The 23,558-nt window shown below is 39.1% G+C and overlaps 2 protein-coding genes across 4 annotated transcripts in view; one reads left to right on the top strand and one right to left on the bottom strand.

Annotated features, from left to right (window-relative positions):
* The window catches only part of HS2ST1 (heparan sulfate 2-O-sulfotransferase 1), a 175,123-nt gene extending 154,549 nt beyond the window's left edge, over window positions 1-20,574 (bottom strand). Inside the window, exon 1 of one of the 3 annotated variants that reach the window (XM_044238631.1) lies at window positions 20,154-20,574. In XM_044238631.1, coding sequence (XP_044094566.1) covers window positions 20,154-20,277 — 124 coding nt within the window. In that variant the 5' untranslated portion in view covers window positions 20,278-20,574. Of the gene's footprint in view, window positions 1-19,651; window positions 19,920-20,153 lie in introns of those variants that run through there. The other 2 variants (XM_044238632.1, XM_044238633.1) reach the window with 2 other exon arrangements.
* A 394-nt stretch (window positions 20,575-20,968) lies between these two features.
* SELENOF (selenoprotein F) overlaps window positions 20,969-23,558 on the top strand; it is a 70,629-nt gene continuing 68,039 nt past the window's right edge. Inside the window, exon 1 of the mRNA XM_044238630.1 lies at window positions 20,969-21,309. Within this exon, the coding sequence (XP_044094565.1) occupies window positions 21,226-21,309 (84 nt within the window). The 5' untranslated portion in view covers window positions 20,969-21,225. The remainder of the gene's footprint in view (window positions 21,310-23,558) is intronic.

Below are 23,558 nucleotides of genomic sequence, written 5' to 3'. Positions count from 1 at the left end.
AAAGCCAAACGGTGGGTAACCAGGTTATATGGTATGCATATGACCGGGAGGAAAATTTTATGAATTGCCTTCTCTATCTCTCAACCCACCATTCCTACCCCCAACTCCAGGAAAAACCCTATGGGTAAGAGAAATTCTGGTCAAAAGGAAAGAAGAAATTTGGGGAATGTTATACATTTAATAGGAAGACAAATCTAGACAGTTTACTTAGACAGTTACTAGACAGTTAACTTAGAAGAATGATGTCACAGGGGCACCTGGGTGGCTCAGTGGGTTAAACCTCTGCCTTCAGCTCAGGTCATGATCTCAGGGTCCTCAGATCGAGCCCCACATCGGGCTTTCTGCTCAGTGGGGAGCCTGTTCCCCCCCTCCACTCCGCCTACCTCTCTGTCTACTTGTAATCTCTGTCTCTGTTAAATAAATCAATAAAATATTTAAAAAAAAAAAAAAAGAAGAAGAAGAATGATGTCACAGCACGAGATGAGTAGTAAAGACTCCAGAAAACAGGCAAGCACCAAATACGAATAATGATATAATTTTGCCAAGAATCAATGAGCCTTGATCTGTAACCATTCATGGAGATGCTTCTAAAATTATCCTTAATATCATATTTTTCCAGTTTTATAGATTACAGATGTTTGATTCGTCTATGAACAGTTTATCTATCTCCCAATGTGTTTTTAACAATCATTTCCCCAGGGGCGCCTGGGTGGCTCAGTGGGTTAAAGCCTCTGCCTTTGGCTCAGGTCATGATCCCAGGGTCCTGGGATCGAGCCCCGCATCGGGCTCTCTGCTCAGAGGAGAGCCTGCTTCCTCCTCTCTCTGCCTGCCTCTCTGCCTACTTGTAATCTCTGCCTGTCAAATAAATAAATAAATAATCTTTTTAAAAAATAATAATAATAATCATTTCCCCAAGTTGTATGGGAATACTGGTTTAATTCTCCCACACCCAAACACGCTGAAATAAGATGGTCACCATTCCCCATGTGACATCAGCTACTCTGAACAGAACATTAAATGTCAGTTTAAATCTAACTGGCCTTCCTAGCATAGCCTATAGAATTTGGAAACCTATATGAAGTCACCCACACAAGCTCTTAAACATTAAGCTTTAGTAAACTGTAATTAACTATTATTGGAATGATGCATCTATTTTAATAACATTTGCACATACAACTTCAACAATCTGTTCCAATTTTGAAAAATGAGGAAAAAAGGACTAAAACGCACATAGCACATTTACAAAACACCTTGTAAAAATATACTGCTAACAGGAAATGGTCTAAGTGGGATTTTATTCATCCCCCTGAATTATGTAAGTTTTGAAATTAACCAAAAAAATCCAGTATTTCTCTACTTTTCTTTTTCTTATATTTTGAAGGAAATAATAGCTCACTATGAAAGGCAGTTTAACTGTTAAGCCTTTTAATCTTTTCACCAAATCTGGTAAACTTTCAAAATACAGATAGCATCAACAATGCTTATTTTAAGTTAACCACAGTAAATTCAAAAACACAATTTAAAATATTCATAATAGTCTTGTAACTATGAGAAGAATTTTTAGGAGTTAATTCTAAAATACATTAGCGTGTCCTCAAAATGAGTTGATTCAGTCTGAGTCTCTAGAACAAAAGCTTTCAACCTTAGTTGCATGTGATTCTCACAGGTAACTGAGGCCCAGACCATTCCCCAAACCAAACAAATCAGTCTTTGGAGGGTGAGACCCAGCCAGCACCATGTTTGTTTCTTCATTTGTTTGTTTAAGCTTCTGAAGTGACTCCAATAAGTGACTGGCGTTGATAACCACCACTCTAGGATTAACAGTGTTAACTTGATTCACTATTCCACAAACAGAAAATGCAAACACATACATGGAGTAAAAAAAAAACTAAGTAGTCTTTATTTGTGGTACAACATACAATAACTTTTTTTTTCTTTTAAGATTTTATTTATTTATTTGAGAGAGAGTACATGAGGGGAGAAGGTCAGAGGGAGAAGCAGACTCCCCATGGACCTGGGAACCCCATTCGGGACTAGATCCTGGGACTCCGGGATCATGACCTGAGCCCAAGGCAGTTGCTTAACTAACTGAGGCACCCAGGCGCCCCCAGTAACATTTTTCCAAGTGATCCTGACATACTGCAGCTCAAATTAATTTTTCCATCACAAAAACAGACTCAGCAAATGGGTAAGAGATAACCCACAGATCCGGGAGGAATGGAAACACCTTTTACAACTGATTATTGTACAGAACTGCAATTAGTCTGTACCCCAAAATAAGTGTGAGATGAAACATTTATCTTTCCTAAGGACTTACATTTAGCCCTTGTTCTTAACGAAAATAAAAGTCGAAAAGGTTAATGATGAAATGGCTTAGCCCTATCGATGAGAAATCACCCAGTCTGAAAGTAAACCTCAAGAAGCCCTCCTACACACTTTATATGGCAAGAAATTTAAATTGAACCTATTTGCATAAACACTTCACAACTTAAAAAAAAAAAAAAAACACTTCAGTTTTACATATGCTCAAGGACTAATTAGTATTCAGAATGAAAGATCATAGAGAAACTAAAATCCAATCTCTCCCTTAAAGGAAGATTCTTCTACCAGCTCAATTATGTACTGTTGTCTTTTTTTCCAAAACAGCTTTTACTGTATCCTAATAGTAGTTTGCATTTTACTGCTTTAACGTTTCTTAGGATATCTAAAAATCAATTAATCCACCCAACATTTCTCTGAGGTGGATACTAATCAGTTAACCACACATTATTCTCAAGTCCTTATTTTTTTTTCCAACTCCTTATTTCTATGGCTGAGAAAAACTTACTCATAAGCACTTACTGATCTGAGCCAAAGGTGAATGATACAAAAGAAGAAATACCTGAACACTTGCCAAGGTTCACATTTTTGTTTTTGCTTTTCTACTAATCCTTACCACCTCAGCCAATAAAAGGAAGTTGTAATGTGAACATTTATCCCACTGTTGTTCCTAACTGGGCTATCACAAAAGCTACATAGGGAGTCCTTGCCTTCCAAAAAAAAAAAAACACACTGTCCAAAAAAACTGAGTATAAAGAACTCAACTGGAAAGAGAATGAAAAAGCTTAAAAGAGAAATGGGGAGGAGGAATTGTTCACAGCAACTTAATTGAAAGTGATTGATATCTGTACTGGGAAAGAAGATTCTAATTTAAAAAATTAAGCAATGGTGGTAGAAAATACTCCTAATGCCAAACAGAAAAGTCTATGTACAAGTTAATTTCAAAATTTCAAGCTGTTTATCCCTAAAAAGACCACCTACCTTCTCATTAATTTACTAAAGAACTTCTGAAAAAAAAAAAAAAAAGACAGCTGTATAGTCCATCTTCAAACATAAAACAGAATATATTTTATATACTCTGTTCTACCAATGCACCTTTTCTTTGACTGGAAGAAATCAACATACAATCTTTATCTTTCCTTCCAGAGGAGTTCAGAAAATTAATGTTACAGTAACAGCTCAGTGAAAGGAATGCAAGCTAAAAATATTTAACAAGTGATCTAGTTAGATATCAGAGAATAACTACTGTGTACACATGTAACTGAAGTCAATGACAAAATAAAATTCATTTTAAAGGATTAATTTATTACAGTTATGATATGTAACCACAAGTATGTTTTACCAGCTTTTACCTAAGTTACTGAAATAAGTATAAGACAGGTGGAAGTGGAGGAACCAATGAATGTCAATACAAAAGATAAAGGTGCCCAAAGAAAACAATATAGGTACACTAGAACTAGCTCAATTTGAAAGAGACATACACATACAAGATAGAAAGAAACGTAGAGGATTTTAAAAATTATTAAAGACTGAAGCTAGAATAAAAAATTAACTCTTTTCCCACAAATAACATACTAAAAAAGTCAGAGAAGAAAGCATTCTTAAATGAGAAGGAAACTGAGTAAAATGTCGTTCAAGGCTCATCTGAAATAAAACAGTCCATTATTTTGTGATTCCTTAATGCTAAGTCACAGCAAAACTCTGACATCATCTTAAAGTCATCAGAAATAAGAATGCATACTAAACTTAAACTGCAGGGGAGTTAACATTTGATGTTCCTGAAAAAATTAATGCTCTCTATAATTAAGTATAAAATATTAATTTCTTTGTACTCCCACAATTAATTCCATATCCATCTAACTGTATTTAAATACTCAATAATGGCTATACCTCTAAACAAATACCTGCAGAAGAAAGGGAGGGAGGAAAAGGCTTAGACTTCTATCCTTCAAAGAACATACTTTTTTATTAAGTATAATTAAACACTGGAATAGTGTTTAATCTGAATTTTATAAAAGTAATTAATTCTAGAATACCATTTCCATGGAATAAAATCAAATTCATCTGACTAGCTTAAAATGCATCTTTTATATTGCTATAGGAGATAACAAAGAAGAATGGTTAAATGCAAGATGAATAAAAATTTTTTAAACTTCAGCTTGAGCCAAACTATGTAACTTTAAGTTAATTTTTAACCTAAACCAATTTACTACTCCCCTGTAAAGAAACAATATTGACACCTGTTTTAGGAAGTTGTGAAGATTAAATGAGATAATTCGAATAATGTGATTAGAATTCCAGAAACATGACAAAATGCTTATTACATATTAATGATTAATTTTAATACCAAATATTAGAGAAATCAACTAATCATATATATCTATAGCTAATTTTCCTCTTAAATGTGAAGCCCAAGGACAATTACATAAAAATCAAAACAAAATAATTGTAACTTAGAAATCCAGCCAGTGCAATATGACTGGATACAGTAAGAAACAAAAATAACACTTTAGCAAATGAGAAGATTACATTCCTAAAAACCTCAATGAAAGCAACCAAAAAGCTTTTAGAATTCAAATCTGTTAGCAAAGTAGCTTCCTGAAAATTATCATCATTCTCACTCTTGGCGGGGGGGGGGGGGGGGGGTGTTGAGGAAGGATGAGAGGGCAGGGAAGAGGTGTGTAGTGAAAGATCAGTCCAAAAACAGCAGATATATATATACACATACGTGTGTGTGTGTGTATATTGCATGTAAAAAATTATGGAATCCAAAAGGCCATAGTTAATATTATCATACCAATGTGTCAATTCCCTGGCTTTGATAACTGCATTATAATTTTATAAGATGCCATCATTGGGGGAGCTAGATAACATGAAACAGTACACAGGAAGTCTGTGTACTCTACTTGTGCAACTTTCATGTGCATCTAAAATTATTTCAAAATAAAAAGGTCTTAAAAATGCACAAAATACATCTCACAAGAAACTTGTGTATCTGAAAACAAATTATAAACTTCCAAATGTAAAAGAAAACCTGAATGAACAAAGATAAATATTTCCAGATGGGAAAATACAAATGTAACACTATCATTCTAATCATATTATTTATCTGAAGCATTTCAATTATCCTATGCCATTTTTTTAACAAAATAATTCTGTCACAATAATCCTAATGCCTCTTTTTCTTTTTAACAAAAGGATTCTGAGGTTCAACTGGAATAACAAACAAGTAAAGCAAAGAATCATGCAGGAAAGATTACCCCTACCGGGTACTAAAGAAAATAATTAGGCTATGAGATTTGAAAGCAGAAAACCCTATCATCCAAGAATTGTTAAGTAGTGCAACAAATGGCCCAGATACACACCCCATTCCCTATATCCCTACATACCTAAATTCTAGATAGACTAAAAACATAAAAGTCAAAAAATTAAAGTAACAGAATAAAACTATATGACTACTTACAAAATATCACTAAGGGTGTTTCTGGTTAGATGTGAAAAGAGCTTAGAAGTCAGTTTCTGGTTAGATGTGAAAAGAGCTTAGAAGTCATTACTACCATCCTCACAGTAAGAAAAAAGCTGAACAAACTGAAAATCAACAACTCTTGTTAGGTCTATCAGAGAACCGAGGACCAGGCAAACTGCTGCCCTGAAAATTGAAGAGAGAGGTGAATACAGAGAATCACAGCTTACAGAAACTGTGAGGCCCAGAGGTGGGGTCAGTATCCCTGGGAACAGAAACTACAATTGACGAATCATTCAAAGTTCCCTGTGGACTAACTTGAAAACAACAAATCAGAAAATGGGCAGACTTGGGAGGAGGACTTTTCTAAGTGTTACCTCCAGATGCGCACTACGAAGACCTGAGAAAAACTCCCTCATACTTCTAGAGAGGGATGGGGGAAAGTAGCCATTTGAAATAGCCGAAGGCTCTCTCCCTTCTCCATAACAAAGTCCGGCCCTCAAAAGAAACTACTTTGCCATCAAAGGAAACTACTTTACTAAAACCTAACCAACCCCGACAAAAGGAAATACCTAACTTCAATCCTCTCTAGACTTCTAGTGTCACCTAAGTGTTGAGCAGTGAAGGGCAGGGAAAGACTCCACAAAGTCAGTGCCAAGAGGCACAGGCTCATTCAACGACTTAGACAGTAAAGATCCTTCAGTTATATAAAAGTTTGTTTTATGAAATGTAATTGCTCCATTCATAATTTTGTCTTGTTTTTCCAATTGGTATATACAACTTTCAGAGTGCTCATATTTGGAAGGCTGGAAGGGCCCAGACTTTGAAACAGTGTCTTGTTTTTACTCTTCTAGTTTTTAACTAAAGCTATATAAAGTTTGTGGATTAAACAATAAATTTCTAAATTTATGAAAAAAAAAAGACTTAGACCCAATTATAGGATAATAGAACACTTCCTTTCCCCTCATACTTACCTACCAACAATAAGGCTCATATCTTAGAGTTACTAGAGAAACCCAAAGACAGGAAGGACATTAGAGGAAATTTTTAACCTCTGACACCACCATTCAAATAATCAGTAAATATAGCCTCCTAGACAGATAGCATAAAACCTCACACTGAGTCCTATTTACCTGAGTTCTTTTTACTCAATATGTCACGCCCAGCTATCGAAAAATCACAAGACACGCTAAAAGAAAAAAAAAAAAATGTGAAGAGGCAAAGTAAGCATCAGAATCAAACTCAGATATAACAGGTGGTTTTAGAATTATGACATCTGAGAATTTAATATCTATGACTAAGACTGAGGGCTTCGATGGAAAAAGTGTATACCATGAAGAAACAGGTGGATAATGTAAGCAATGTAAGCAGAGATATGGAAACCCTACACTAGAATCAAAAGGAAATGACAAAAATCAATTAATACTTTAACAGAAATGAATGCCTTTAATGGGTTAACAGACTGGACACAGCCAAGAAAAGAACCAGTAAGCTTTAAGAAATATCAATATGAATTCCCAACCTGAAAAACTAAGAGGAAAAAATCATAAGCAAAAACAAAAACAATATCCAAGAACTGTGGAACGACAGCAAAATGTGTAACATATACACAATAAAAATATCAGAAGAAAGAAGGAAAAAGAAGATGAAATCTGAATAATGGCTGAAAATGTTCAAAATAGATGATACCAAATCACACACCATAAAGCTCAGGGACCATCAAACAGAATACTGAAAAAATCTACACTTAGGCATATCTTGTTCAAATACAGAAAAGCAAAGAGAAAATCTTGAAGGAAACCAGAGGAAATAATACCTTATCTAAAAGGAACATCAAGAATTATACCAGAATTCTCTTCAGAAACCATGCAAGCAAGAGACTGAAGTAAAATGTTTTAAAGTGTTGAAAGGAAAAACAAAACAAAACAAAACGTGAAAACCACATCAACCTAGAATTCTGCATCCAGCAAAATGATTCTTCAAATGCGGAGGACATTATCAAGATTTTCTAAGAGAAACAAAAATTGAGGGAATTTGTTAACAGTAGACTTGCCTATAAGAAAAGTTAAAAGTGCTTCAGAGACAAAAATTATAGATGTTAGAAACTAAGTTTATATAAAGAAATGAAAACACCTAAATAAATGAGGATTAAACCAGAATACCATTAAACACATACTCAAAAAAATTGTATTTATATTTACTACATCTTTATTTAAATATACATATACACACATACATATATTTTTTAAAAAGGCAAAAACCCTAAAGGATGAATAATTTTAATTATATCAAAATCTATGGTATACATAAAAATACCATGAACCAAACTGAAAAGCCAATTACTAGCTACGGAAAATTGTGAAATTAGTAGTCTTAATACCTTTAAAAAAAAAAGAAAGAAAGAAAGAAAGCATTCATAGAGTGGGGAGGGAGTAAAAGATGGACCTTTCTGGTGAATTTGGGAGATGGAATTGGGCATGCTTTATTCAGTGTCACATTAGTTCTTTTTCACTTGGAGCCAGTACTTATCTGAAGATGCACCCAGTTTTTGCTGTTCTGTGCTGTAGACTTAAAGGAAAGCCTACATTCTGGCCCCTATCAAGAGGCCTTCAGTTGTTCAGTGCAGTAAATTACTGGATAAATTGTAATTAGAGATGAAGAGTACTGAGAAGGCCATTGTGGTGACACATCTAAGCTAAACCTTCCAATCCAACTTTATTCAACCAAAATTCTGATCTGCACTTGTAAATTTCGGATCTCCATCTGATTCTCTTATGTGTATGCTCAAACGGTAGAAAATTTCAGTGGGAGGGGGAGTGGATTAATTATCTGCTCCCCAGACCCAAGCAGTTCTCTCCACATTGACCACATTTATAATTTCATATAAATGTTTCACAAACCAAGTATTCACAAGGTATGAAGATGGAAATACATATATGGAAAGATACATGATTTGTTAAAAAAAAAAAAAAAAAACAATTCTTTAGTATATCAGAGAGCACTTTCCTTCTTGGACTTTGAGTATCACGAGGCATCAGAAGGATGGAATTACACATGAATTTACACTATAAAGCTAATAAAGTTTAAACTTTGGGTTCATACACTTAGCATAGGCCTCTTCCAAAAGCCGTAGGCATGATTTTATATTCATAATTCTGTACTTTTTTTTTTCTTAAAAAGGAGCCCTGAAATTATAAAAGCTAGAGGCCTCATAACACCTGGATTAGCTCTAGATGAAACCTACAAGGGAAAATGAAATAAAATCAAATGCATTTGGGATTTTAAATTTCAACCCAGCTAAAGAGATTCTGAAACTCATATGTTATATTTAGAATATTATACTAAATGAAACAAAATCAGTACAAGTGGTTACTTCATAATTTACCATAATGAAAGGCTGAAATCCTATCAAAAGATTCCTATGTCCCCACCTCAGAAAGGGGGCATATTATGCCACTATTATGTTAGCTATTGTGATAACAACCTAGGAACATGTTTATGATTTGATGTTAAATGAAAAGATAAAATATTATAATCAGTTTTATCTAAGAAACCTATGTGAAAGAAACTTGCAAAAAATAATGGGCTTGTTAGTATGTGAAACAAACATTACCTTTTCTTTACCCTTTTTCCAAATAATCTATACTTTTATAATTTAAATTTTTAAATTATAATTTTAAGCTATGTCTATAAAGAAATCAAAATGATTTATATAGTTTTAAAACTTCCAAAACCAATTCCACACAGTTCCAAAATATTTTTAGCAACTACATTATTTTTAATGTATAACTTTCTCATGGTGACTATTTTGAAAAATAGTATCATTGTGCATCCTGTTATCTTATAAGCATCATAACTGCATTACTTTCTTCAGAACTATGCTCAGAAGCTTTTAAGGAAGACAGGTTCACCACACTAACTTAATCTAGATTGTCACATTTTTCCTGCCTTCTTCTGCCTCCTCTCTTGGAAAGAGCTCCCACTTCTTTGTCTGATAGTGCATGTGCTTTTAGTAATCAGATCTTACTTATCTCCCATTATTAATGCTGTTCTAATACAGAAGGCAAACTATTACTATTAGGAATTACTACTCATTGAATCAGTAATTTTAATTTTATAAATCACAAGTTAATATGTTTGATCATTACCCTAGCCTAAAATAAAACGTTATATGACTTTTGTACATCACTTTATTTATTCAGGAATATTTTCAACCCCAGGCAAGATAATTAGGTTGCTACTGCTTAGACTATAAAATGAATTAGTATATAATGCCAGTGTATTATACTCCAAACAACCAAAGGAATAGTTAAAAAAATAAAAATAAAGAAAAGAAAAATTAAGGCAACAGCTCTCCTCAAAACTATCTTTAAGCTTTGGCAATTTTAGCCTTTAATATTAAACAATACTTTTAATCATATTTGAAAAACTGTAGCTTATCAATGTCAACTTAGTCTGATTTTTCTTAGTTATCATGGCTATATGAGTAAGTTATGAACTTTTTTTAGATTTTCTTAAATTAAAAACCAAATAGAAAGATTACTTATATACCATTTTTTTTTCTAAATAATCAACAATGTGGTCTTAAATTCTGTCAAAATGCAGTTAATAATCAATACTTAAGGTTCTACCCTTAGTGGATTTTATAGTGAAAATCTTAAATCACAGTCAGAGCCTGTAGCATCAAAGTAGGAGCAGTATCACACAGCATTTATGCTACAATATTATATAACCTCAATTCTTATGATTAGATGCCTGATTTTCCCAAACTATCTTTGTTATTACTAAATAATATGACCTTTCCACTTCACTTTCATTGTGTAAACCGAAAGCAAGTATGTAATGTTTCCCTGACTCCTTAAATAAAAGGCAGCAATGATGTTATTTCTCCAAAATTTACCTCGGAGGCTGAAGTAAGCATTATATCTAACTGTAGTTGAAAGTTGAAAAGTCTCTGATGCTGTGTAAGATTCAAGAATTCTGTTCTTTAGGATTCTCATAATTTCAGCATTAAACCTATAATACGATCTATTCCATATTCAAATAAATAAGTAAGAAAGTTTAAATTCCTCAATTAAGATAAAGGATACAGAACACATTTTCCCTCTGTACTTGAGAAAATGACAATGAATCACTTTGGGAAAACTGACAATAAAGGAACTATCACATAAAACTTTTTCCATATGGAGAAGTAGACTTGGGTTCTTTCTTCCTCCACTAATTTAACTATCAACCCCTTAAAAAATCATTTAGAAACAAAGGAAGTATTTTACACACACACACAGAGAGAGAAATTCTCTTGTCACAAATCAAATTTAATGTGCATTTTTAAAAAATCTATCCTTAAACTGCCAAGTTGGCAAAGATCAGTAGTCAAGAATGAAGGAACTTCAGTCATGTTAAAAAGAGATGACTTTTCTGTAATTTTTATGAGAGTAAATAGATGTCTATCTTTAGGAGCAAATAATAATATGAACTGCCAGTGATTTTTACTCCTTCCTAAGAGAGGAAAGAAATATTTCATCTGAATGTCAAACCTTTAACTCATGTAACATCATCATTTGATTTATATAAACATTTATAAGACAAGTGTAATCCTAAGAGGTAGGACATTGGGCAAAGCCTACAGCAGCAAAAAAACATAAACTGAAAACTACATTAAACCAAAAAGACAACAGCAACAAAAGGAAGATAAATATATTATCATCACTATTAATAACAACCTATAATTGTAACTTTTCTATTGTAGTTTTTATAGTTTACAACATTTTCGTGTTCATTACATCATTTGAGGATCATTTTATCTTCCTACTCTCTAAAGAAAGCAGAAATAAGCAACATTTACATTAAATGAAGCTATACAAATAAAACATTTAAAATATGCTTAGCTTACAGTAAGTACTCAACAAGTGTTAGTTGTTACTGTCTGTAGAGATGAAGGTTCAGAGGTCATGATGGCTTGCCAGTGGTGGGAAAAGCAGAAAACCACTGAAGAAAGGGGCCCAGTAGTTAAGAAGGAAGAGATTAAAAAAAAAAAAAAAAAAAAAAAGATCAAAGGGAAGTTAGAGTGGTCATGAGAAAGACGAGTTGTTGTTAGTCACAAGCTTAATTAGTCAGAGTTCTAACCTAGGGCAGAAGAGAAAGAGAGCATAATGGTATCTCATCAATCAGACATTCCTGGATAGATTCACCCCAAATCAGGGAGAGACTCTCACTGACAATTCCCAGGTTCAGGAGCAAAAGTTACACATACTCCTAATTTTCTTTGCTCAGAAATCTACTTTAAGACAATAAAATATCATTTGAGACAATAAAATATCATTTTGTTTCAATATTCAAAACATAAAGGGAAGATAAGAAATTTATGTTCTAGAGGACAATGGTGAATGTTTTTTTTTCTATCCTATTTAACAAAATGAAGAAGCTGTCCACTGAAATATACCTTAAGATCATGTCAAGCCATGTCAAGCCAGTTTTTCTAATCAGCTCTTCTATGGAAGAAACAATTGAGCTAAACTGGCTTTCTGCCACAGGTGTGTCACATACAGGGCTCATGAAACACTTTACTGGAGATGCTTGTATTTTACTAAAAAAAAATACTACAGTGAAATAAAAAATGCTGGCAATTAGAAGCAGCTTCCTAAAATCTAAATACAAAATAATCACAAACTTCTCAGTTGTATTTGATCAACAATCTCCACATCTAAAGCAACTGAACTAGTTTTGGTATGATATGGACAAAGCTAAAACTAAGTTAAATGCAAGGCTGAAGGAGGATTTTATCAATTTTAATTCAACTCAATTTACTCAAAGCTCCAACATTCTTCCCTACATTCAAAATATTATATTTATCACTGACTACTTAAGATATTTTCCTTTTACATCACATCTTAGAAACTGAAAAAAACCATAGACAGCCCTAATTAATCACTAAGCTCTTTTCTGATGAGTAAAAATAGGGTCGAGTTTACAACTCTTTACGGAAGACCAAATAAAAATTCATTTTTGCAGTAGGATTTCAGTTATGATATTTACACTGTGCAGCTAGATTTTTAAAATTCTTATCTTTTAAGAGTTACTATTAACCAAAGTAACACATACACTGTATCAACAGTATTAACTAAGATAACATACTAAAACATGAAGAAAACTACAGCAAGGCCCATTTTAGTAAACTTAAAACCTAGTGAAAATCTTAAAAGCAGTGAAAAGAAAAAAGGATATCATGTACAGCTGAACAAAGATAATAATGATGCAGCCTCTTAAGAAACATAAGCCAAGACAATGGAGCAACATCTTTAAAGTACTGGAAGAAAAAATATATATTAATGTAGACTTCTATACCCAGCAAAAATATCTAAGGCAACTAGGGGCTTTTTTTAGACATACAAAAGTGAAAAAAAATTCATCACCAGTAGACTTGCAGTGTAACTATCTTTTTTAAATGATTTTATTTATTTGAGACAGAGAGAATGAGCAGTGGGGAAAGGCAGAGGAAGGAGAATCAGGCTCCCCACTGAGCTGGAAGCCCAATGCAGGGCTTGATCCCAAGACCCTGGAATCATGACCTGAGCTGAAGGCGGACACTTAAAAGCTGAGGCACCCAGGCGCCCCAGTATAACTTTAAAAGAAATCCTTCAGGATCAAGGAAAATAGTACCAGATGAAAACCTGCATTCTACACAAAGGTATGAAGAGCACTGGGAATGGAAAATGGATGAGTAAACATAAAACAGGAATTTTTACTCTCTTTAAGAGATAACTGATTGTTTAAATAAGTTTAAGAAGTTAAAAAAAAGTTTAAATAAACTGATTGCAAAAATAAGACATATAATAACAAGAGCAAAAAGCCAGGCAAGAGAAAAAGAAGTATAAGATTCTTATACATGACATAGTATAATGTATACCATAAACCCTAAAGCAATCACAAAAAAAAAAAAAATCACAAAAAAGTGTACCACTAAGTCAACAAATGAGATAAAATGTAATAACAAAATACTTAATCCTAAAGAAGCCAGAAAGAGAAAAAGGGAAAAAAGGAACAGATGGAACAAATAGAAAACAAATAGTAAGTCACATATTCAAACCCAGCCATATCAATAATTACAATAGTAAATGTTCTAAACACCACCATTTACAAGGGGGATTATGAAACGGATTCAAGCCCCAACTATATGCTGCCTACAAGAAATCCACTTTAAATAAAAAGACAAACAGGTTAACATCAAAGAGTGGGAAAAGATTATCATGCTAACACTAATCAAAAGAAAACTGAAGTGGCTAATCAGACCAAGTAAGTTTCAGAGCAAAAAATATTACCAAGGATAAAAAGGGACATTTCATAATGAAAAGGGGGTTAATTAAGTCAAGAAGACATTACATTCCTACACATTTATGCACCTAATCATAGTACTTCAAAATACATGAAGCAAAAAGTAACAGAGCTTCAAGCAAAAATAGAGAAATTCACAATTATTATCAGAGATTTCAAAATCCCTCTCACTATAATTGCTGGAACAAGTGGCAGGAAGAAAATCAAGGAGACAGAACACCTTTACCAACCAACTAGACCTAATTGACATGTACTGCATACTCCACCCTATGACAACACAATATACATTTTTCATGTTCACACAGAACACTTAACTAAGAGAGTTTATATACTGAGGCATAAAACAAACCTAAATAAATTTTAGGATTTATGCAAAGAGATTCTAGAAATTCAAATGTATGTTGCCCCCTTCCATAATACACAGTTATAACTGATCAGTAACTGCCAGCTAAAAACCCTATTTCCCAACCTCACCCCTTGCACACAGTGAACAGTCTTTATCAATAAACTAAGGATAAAAGAGGCCAAAAAAGCTTAGGGTGGGCCTCCTTAACCTTTTCATGCCCTTCATGGCAGGAAGTACCCAAGACCCTGAATCAATCACCCATGTAGAAGAAAACCATCCACCAAAATGATCGTCTAGTAAGTGAATGGAAAAAAAAGTCATTTGCCATGTTTAGCCAATAAATCTGGGGGCTTTGTTTTAAAAGCAGCTAGCATCACTCTAAACAGGAAGCTTCCAAAAAGTTTTATGCCCAGTGACATGATTTGATTTACATCTTAAAAGGATCACTCTAGCTGTTATATTAAGAATAGTCTGTAGAAGGAGACCAAAAAAAAGCCTGTAGAAAGGCAAGTGTGGCAGCAGACTAGTTAAGACATGGCAGTAATCCAGGGAAAAGATGACGGTATCTTGAATTAGGGCGATAACAGTACAAGTGTTGAGTAGTAGTCATATTCTAGAAATATTTGAAGGTAAAGCTAACAGGATTTTTCTGACAGATTAAATGCAGAATGTGAAAAAAGAAAAGTCAAGTAAAACCCTGGCAACCGAAAGGATAGAGCTGCCATCAACTGAGATAGGGAAGGTCAAAGATAAAATAGATTCAGGTTGGATGAGGCAGTGGACCGAGTTATCAGAAAATCCATTTTGGACACCACGAGTTTGAGAGGTCTTAATCACTCAAAGCCAAACTCAAGTGAGCAGCCAAATTCCTAGGAAATAGGCCTGAATTAGAAATATGTATTTGGAAGTTGTCAGCATATGTCACCCACTAAGGGAGAATAAATTGAGAAGAGTTCCTAGAACTGAGCCCTGGGTTGTGCTTATGCTAAGAGGTTGAGGAGAAAAGGAGAGCCTAACACAGCCACCAATGAGATGGGAAGAAAACCAAGAGTATGGTATCTTGGAAGCAAGGTAAAGAAAACTTACCAAAAATGAAGTGACCAATTGTGTCAAATCCCACTGACAGGTCAAATAAAATGAAGAACAAAAATTGACCAAGGGCTTAAGGAAATTACTGTTGAGTCAGACAATTAGAGTAAGACGAGACAAGGTTTTAGTTTTACTGCAAAGGGAAGCTAAAATATGGAACTGAGGTTGGCCAAGAAAAGGGTAGTCAAGAGACACTACTGCTTTGGTTTTTGGGTGGGAGAAATAATAGCATGTCCATATGCTAGTGAGAATGCTCAAGCAGAAAGAGAAGTAATGATTATAGGAGAATGAAGGAAAACTTCTGGAATCATGCTTTGTAGGTTAGGAAAGTGGATCAGGTGCACAAGTGGTCCAACAGGCAGATAATCTAGTTAACAGGGAGAAAGGTGGAGTAAATAAACAGTTACTAGTAGGTGGGTAGAAAATTGTAAGTAATTAGGCTATACTGAACCATGACTGGCAAGTCCAGGTATCTATAAGCTTTCCCTCAAAAGCAGACTTCCGGAGAGCAGTGTTTGAATATTCATTATTGGTTCAATTCCACTAGGGGCCAAAAAGCTATTCCAAGTCTTAACAGAGTGGTAGACCGACTTCCTGGGATTACCTTAATTGAGACCAATTGTTTCTAGTGATTACTCATGGATGGCACTAGATATCCTATCCAGGACTCATAAGTGAGGCACTAATTAGCAATTTTAGAATAACTGCATTCCAATTAATCCAAAGTCTTCAAAACTCCTGTGAATTTTTCAAACAATTTCAGAAGTAGAGAAATCTATCATTCTTGGCAACATTACAGGTACTGTTGAATCATTTTAGACACTTTAAATACTACCAAATTCCAAAGAGCAGTCTCAATCTCACTCCTGGAGTTAGTTCATTAGTTTAGGAGGATTTTAAGAACACAGACAGTAACATAATTTTCACCAATGAAGAGGACTAAATAGTCCATTCTGAGTTACTGTCCTCATTTAAAAGATTATGTCCTAAGGTATTCACAAACTCACACAGCGGTGTTAGAAGCATTTGAACAGCAAATATTATTTTAAATCCTTAGACCCTATAGAAAATTAATAATAAAGCATATTAATTCTAACATTTATGTAACAGAAGTTTCATTGCACTATTCCATCAGTCAACATTAGCAACAGGTGTCTCTTGAGATTCCGAAAAAACTACTTTGTAAAAGCAACAAATCCTGATACACAATTCTGAAAGCTAAGTAGTAAGCTAAGTAACACTTTTCATCAACTCCGTGTCATCTTCCATATCTCATTAGAAAAATTAAGTATACATTTTAGTAAAATGAAATTTTTCAACATAATACCCCACAGAACTTCTTTCATAACAAAAGTATTTGTATCCTAAATGTAACTCACAAGCTTCATGTTACAATATATTAATACTAAAGGCAAAGAAAAGCAATGAAATAGAAAAAAACTTTTAAAAAGCTAAGAAATAAAAAAAACTGTATTCATTAAATACAAACAATCTACTGCAAGTCAGTGTTTCCTACCATTAAAGGGATCACATATGCCTTTGCAAATATGATGAAAGCTACACATATAATTTCAGGGAATTCATGGATGTCTTGAAACCTATATATAGGTCTTGCAAGTTTAGAGAATCCGTAATTAGTCGGAAAAAATGGAGTCCAAAATCAATCCAAAAACATAGGAAAATTTAATATATGAAAAAAGGAATTGTAATTTATAAAAAAAAAACCATAACATACAGTGGGAAATGAATTATTAGTATATTATTTGCCATAGTTGCTATTCATTGAAAGAAATGACAATAAATCTCTATAAATATATGAATGCTTTAATGAACTAAATGTAAAAAATAAAAATTATAAGATACTATGGCAAAATACAGAGAATGCATATAATCTTGGTTGGAGACAATCTTCTCAAATAACAGAAGAAACCTACTTGCCCAAATTGATAGATTTGACTGTGTAAATTTTTAACTTATGCATAAGCTTACAGAAAGCTTAACAGTTACAGAAAATAAATGCAGACTTTTTTTCTCCTACAACAGAAATAACTTATTTCAGTTGCTTCATTGGGTAATATAATTATGTTCATTATTTGGATACAAACAAGCAAACATTACACTAAACCAATTTCTTTGCATCAGAAATCAGATTTTTCCAGAATTATATTCATTCTTAGCAATAAATGCAATTAAACATTGATATTACTGTTTAAAAATTCTATTCAAACTGCTAAATCTTAGTGTAATGTCAATATAAAGTCCCAAGCAACCTGGTATAATTAAAGAAGCACTTGATTTAGAATCACACATACCTGGGTTCCAATCCTGACTCGGCCACTATTAGTTATGTGGTCAAGTTATATAACCCTTGAGCCTATTCCTGCATCTGTAAAAATAGCTTTCTATGGTGTTCTTGGAAGATTACATAAGAATATCACATATGGAAGTGCCTAGTACAGAGTCTGATTGTCAAACTATGCCTTCTGCCTACTAACTGGTAACATCTGTTTTTGTACTGTTTTTTGTAAAGACTTTTCTTTTCAAGAAATTAAGACTGCTGACATAAAGTCATACATTTCACCTGCCATATTTTTGCAGTTCCAGAGCATTATTCATTCCTTCAAGTGTTTTGTTTCGAGCTCCTTTTTTGGCTCTTTTTTGAGTATGTTATTTGGTCTCTTTTTATTATTTCTGATAGAATTTAAAGGTTTCTTGTAAAAAATCATGGGAAAAAAACCACCTTATTTTCTACCTGTGGCTTTCCACATGTTAAGATAATCCTCTTTTTAAAATCAATTAGGCTGTATCTATGGAAACCACTTTCAAGTGTTATGAAAAAAAATCTGAGGCAAAAAAAGAAAATAAAAAATTGAAGTTATTCTAGCCACTGTAATGTGCTCAAGAAATAACAGTGATTCAACAAAGAAAAAATACAAATCTTAATTTTAATATAACTTCCAAATTTCTATAAATGGAGTCATTTTTTTCTGTAAAATTGGAACATCAAAGAGGCCAGAAAATGATCCCAAATGCTAAGTGGACCCAAACAAAAAGGAAAAGTGTATTGGCCAACATTCAAAGTTTAAGGTGAGTAATTTTTTCCATCACACAAGACACGTAATTAATAAAATCATGGTAAATAAATTTTATATATCTTCAAAACTGTATAGGGTAAGTTTTACCCTAGATTGAGGAATGGAATTATCTGAGCTCCTTCTTCAACTTTGGTTGCACTTCAATTAGATATATTTGATACTCTTTGATAGACTGTTCTTTAAAATGTTTCCAAGGCTTTTTGCAAAATCTGCCAAAACTGCAAATAGGCAGCTATACTTCTAATATTACAATTATTTACTAATACATTTTTCATTAATGTTATCACCCACAGGAGCATCTAGCTGTTACTCAGTCTAAATGATTTTGCTGCTGGTGTTTTATTGCGTGCTTCTCAAAAAGTATTTAAAACAATGCTGAGGTGAAAGTATACACATAAAAACATATTACTTTTCCATATTCAACCTGGAGTCTCTTGAGCTGATTTTTAAACTGCCATATACATTTTTAAATCAAAATGTATCACATTCTTTTAACACTCCCTCCCCCATCCCAAACTCCTCCCAAATGCCAAAGTTTCCTACTAATCCGAAAGTACCTATTATCTATGAATTTTTCTGGTTTTTCATAACTTCATACTCCAACATTACATACTTCAGACCCCTTTTCTCATTAAAGTAAGCACTGTTGACTCCTTAAGGTACTTAAGCATATGGTTTATTTATTGCATAATCTTACTTTTCTTTCCACCAACTTAAATCTCACTATAATTCCCCTTCAGCGTTCCCTTCTCTCCTAAACGCACTCCATCAACATCGCTGGGGGCCACATACACAAACATTCCTATTCTGAAGCCCAAAATATTAATAAAATTTCGCTCACTAAAAAAAGTACTTAAAAGCCTCGTGCCTCCTTTCAGTAGCACGCTTGAAGCTTTTTATTTGCTTTCCGGTTCTACCTTGGCAGCCTACTTCTCCTGTCGGTTGTGTGGTCCCTTGCTGCCCCCAGCACAAGAGTGCAACTCACTACAGTGTATTTCTTTTACTCACCATGATTCCCAGTATCTCCCTCCATTTCCGGCCATCCATCCTTTGGTGAACCTCCTGGTCCACAAAAGATCTGTATCCAGGTGCCCACACCTCAAATTAGAATACCCCTCGACTAGCACTGCCGGGGCTTTCCGTAGACTCAGAAAAACACAGAAGGCTGAGCGTTCCTGCCTCCTCCAGCAGTTCCCGCTCCCTACCGAGTTCGGTCTTCTCTTGCTTCTCCCCCGTGAAATGCCTACTTCTGGTAACCCTTAGGCACGGGAAAGCTCACCTTAGCAACCTCTGCCCCGTGACCTGGCGAGCCCAGCGCCTCACTCAAGCTTAATTCACACCATTCTTGGAGCTTGTGTTTTCGATGCCCCCAGTCCCAGCTCTCGTTGCAAGCAAGCTCTTTCACCCTCTTGCCCCAGCCAGACCGCAGGTTGCGACCGGAGCAACTGGACATGCCTCCCTGGCCCGGCCCCTTGCACACCACTCACCCCGAAGTGGCTCTGCTCCTTACCTAGCTTTGATCGGGACTCCTCCAGTTTCTGGATTTGGTTCTCCAAGAAGAGCATCGCCACTGCGAAGGCCACCACCGCCAGCAGCTGCAACTTGGGCGGCATCATAATCCTAAGGAGCCCCATGAAACCCGCTGCTCGGGATCAAGACATACCGCGGGGGGCGGGGAGCGGGGCCCCGGAGGCGAGTGACACGCCGGGGGGCAGCCCACCGAGCGGGGAGAAAGGCAGGGAGAGCGCGACAGCAAGAGAACCACCGCAGCGACCCCCCCCTTCTCGCCGCCCCAGTCCCCCGCCCCCAGGCGCCAGTACCAACGCCGCCGGTGCCCGCTTCTCCTGGACCCACTCAACGGCCGCCCCCTCCAAAAGCCCGCGCAGCAAACACAGCGCGAAGCGGCTGCCGGGCTCTCGCCTCTCTACTGCCTCAGTCCCCGACCCCCGCGCCCGCCTGCCTGCCCGCCTCCTTCTCTTCCTTCCTTCCCTCCCTCCTTTGCTCGCGGCCGCGCGCTCTTCCGCCAGTGCTGCGGCTGCGACTGCGCCGCCCTCTGCTCCGCCCCCGCCCATCCCCCTCCGCCACCACGCGCACGCATCCACGTACGCTGCTCGGCAACCGGAGGCTCCACCCTCGGCTCGAGTTCAGTTGTGCCTATTGGACCGAAGAAACCCGAAGCCTCGCTCTTGGTTCGTGTTATGGTTGGTTTCCTTTGCCTTGGGTGTCAACCAAAGCGGCATTCGATTGGGTAAAGGAGGCGGGCTGAAATCGGCGAAGGCGGGGCTTCTTGGCCGCTTGACGAATTGTCCTGAATAAAAGGAAGGCGCTCGGAGTCGTACAGGTTTGGGGAGTTTAGGAAAATGCCTGATAGGGATTTTCGGAAGGACCCTGCGACTTTGTATTTATATTAAATATAAAGATATTTGACTATCTTTAAGTTTCAGTATACTTCTAGGTAATACCTGTCTCTGAAGAGTAAGAGACTGGGTAACAACGGCCTTTAACAGACTGTTTTGGATAAGGCTCTGGAGTGGACGCCCCTAGCTGAGAGGTCCTCCGGGCAGTAGGAAAACCTACGGAAGATGGTAACGATGGCGGCTGGGTCGGTTGGGTCGCTCCGGCCGGCGTTTGCGCTGCGGTTGCTCTTGGCTGCTGTGCTTCAAGCGGTAAGTGGAGATCATCTCCGCAGCAGCCCAGGGCGAGTGGGGAATGTTGCGCTGAGGAATACGAAACATTCGGTCCTGCATGGTGTTAGGGTCCGTGATCAAAGGAACGAGACTGATACAAAGCGAAGGTCAAGCAAAGCTTTATTTCGCGCCAAGCATCATGAATCGCACTGACCGGTCAGGGCTTTCTTTTATAAAAGATGACAACTTTGACCCCGGCGAGCCTACTCCCAATGAGGTTGCTGACATCTAGGTCGTTTCTCACTGTGTCACTGCTGAGGGTCCTGGAGTGCGGGGCAGGGCCGCTGGCACCGCAGGCGTCGAGGGACCGCTGACAACTGGACCGCAGATGTCTCAGGACCGCAGGCGTCGAGGGACCGCTGACAACTGGACCGCAGATGTCTCAGGACCGCAGGCGTCGAGGGACCGCTGACAACTGGACCGCAGACATCGAGGGACCGCTGACAACTGGACCGCAGACATCGAGGGACCGCTGACAACTGGACCGCAGATGTCTCAGGACCGCAGGCGTCGAGGGACCGCTGACAACTGGACCGCAGACGTCTCAGGACCGCAGGCGTCGAGGGAACGCTGACAACTGGACCGCAGACGTCTCAGGACCGCAGGCGTCGAGGGACCGCTGACAACTGGACCGCAGACGTCTCAGGACCGCAGGCGTCGAGGGACCGCTGACAACTGGACCGCAGATGTCTCAGGACCGCAGGCGTCGAGGGACCGCTGACAACTGGACCACAGACGACTGGACTGCTGGGCCGCCGGAGGCTGCAGGCTGCAGGCGATGGCTCGGGGCCGCCGCCGGAGGCTAGAAGCTGCAGGCGGCGGTGCTCGGGGCCGCCGCCGGAGGCTGCAGGCGGCGGCGCTCGGGGCCGCCGCCGGAGGGTGCAGGCGGCGGCGCTCGGGGCCGCCGCCGGGGGTTGCAGGCGGTGGCGCTCGGGGCCGCCGCCGGGGGCTGCAGGCGGCGGCGCTCGGGGCCGCCGCCGGAGGATGGAAGCTGCAGGTGGCGGCGCTCGAGGCCGGAGGCTGGAAGCTGCAGGTGGCGGCGCTCGAGGCCGGAGGCTGGAAGCTGCAGGTGGCGGCGCTCGAGGCCGGAGGCTGGAAGCTGCAGGTGGCGGCTCGGGGCCGGAGGCTGGAAGCTGCAGGCGGCGGCGCTCGGGGCCGCCGCCGGAGGGTGCAGGCGGCGGCGCTCGGGGCCGCCGCCGGAGGGTGCAGGCGGCGGCGCTCGGGGCCGCCGCCGGGGGTTGCAGGCGGTGGCGCTCGGGGCCGCCGCCGGGGGCTGCAGGCGGCGGCGCTCGGGGCCGCCGCCGGAGGATGGAAGCTGCAGGTGGCGGCGCTCGAGGCCGGAGGCTGGAAGCTGCAGGCGGCGGCGCTCGAGGCCGGAGGCTGGAAGCTGCAGGTGGCGGCGCTCGAGGCCGGAGGCTGGAAGCTGCAGGTGGCGGCGCTCGAGGCCGGAGGCTGGAAGCTGCAGGTGGCGGCTCGGGGCCGGAGGCTGGAAGCTGCAGGCGGCGGCGCTCGGGGCCGCCGCCGGAGGGTGCAGGCGGCGGCGCTCGGGGCCGCCGCCGGAGGGTGCAGGCGGCGGCGCTCGGGGCCGCCGCCGGAGGCTGCAGGCGGCGGCGCTCGGGGCCGCCGCCGGAGGCTGCAGGCGGCGGCGCTCGGGGCCGCCGCCGGAGGGTGCAGGCGGCGGCGCTCGGGGCCGCCGCCGGAGGCTGCAGGCGGCGGCGCTCGGGGCCGCCGCCGGAGGGTGCAGGCGGCGGCGCTCGGGGCCGCCGCCGGAGGGTGCAGGCGGCGGCGCTCGGGGCCGCCGCCGGAGGCTGCAGGCGGCGGCGCTCGGGGCCGCCGCCGGAGGGTGGAGGCTGGACCGCCAAACGCGGTTATAGCTCTTACAAGAGCTGTTACAGCTCTTCTATACACCGTTGACTCCCCTGCTCTTCTGCGACTTCCACCGCTCTCCGCTCCACTTCACCGCTCTCCGCCGACTTCTCCGCTCTCCGCCGACTTCACCGCTCTCCGCCGACTTCACCGCTCTCCGCCGACTTCACCGCTCTCCGCCGACTTCACCGCTCTCCGCCGACTTCACCGCTCTCCGCCGACTTCACCGCTCTCCTGTAGCAGCCGCTGCTCTCCTGCAGCAGCCCCCCAGCCCTCCTGCAGGAGCCCCGGCTCTCCTGCAGGAGCCCGGGGCTCTCCTGCAGGAGCCCCCCTTGGCAGCCTGGCAGAGCAACCTTTATGGG

The sequence above is a fragment of the Neovison vison genome, chromosome 2 (genome assembly GCF_020171115.1).
Source record: "Neovison vison isolate M4711 chromosome 2, ASM_NN_V1, whole genome shotgun sequence".
Taxonomy (NCBI): Eukaryota; Metazoa; Chordata; class Mammalia; order Carnivora; family Mustelidae; genus Neogale; species Neogale vison.
This window is presented reverse-complemented; position numbering and strand designations above follow the sequence as displayed.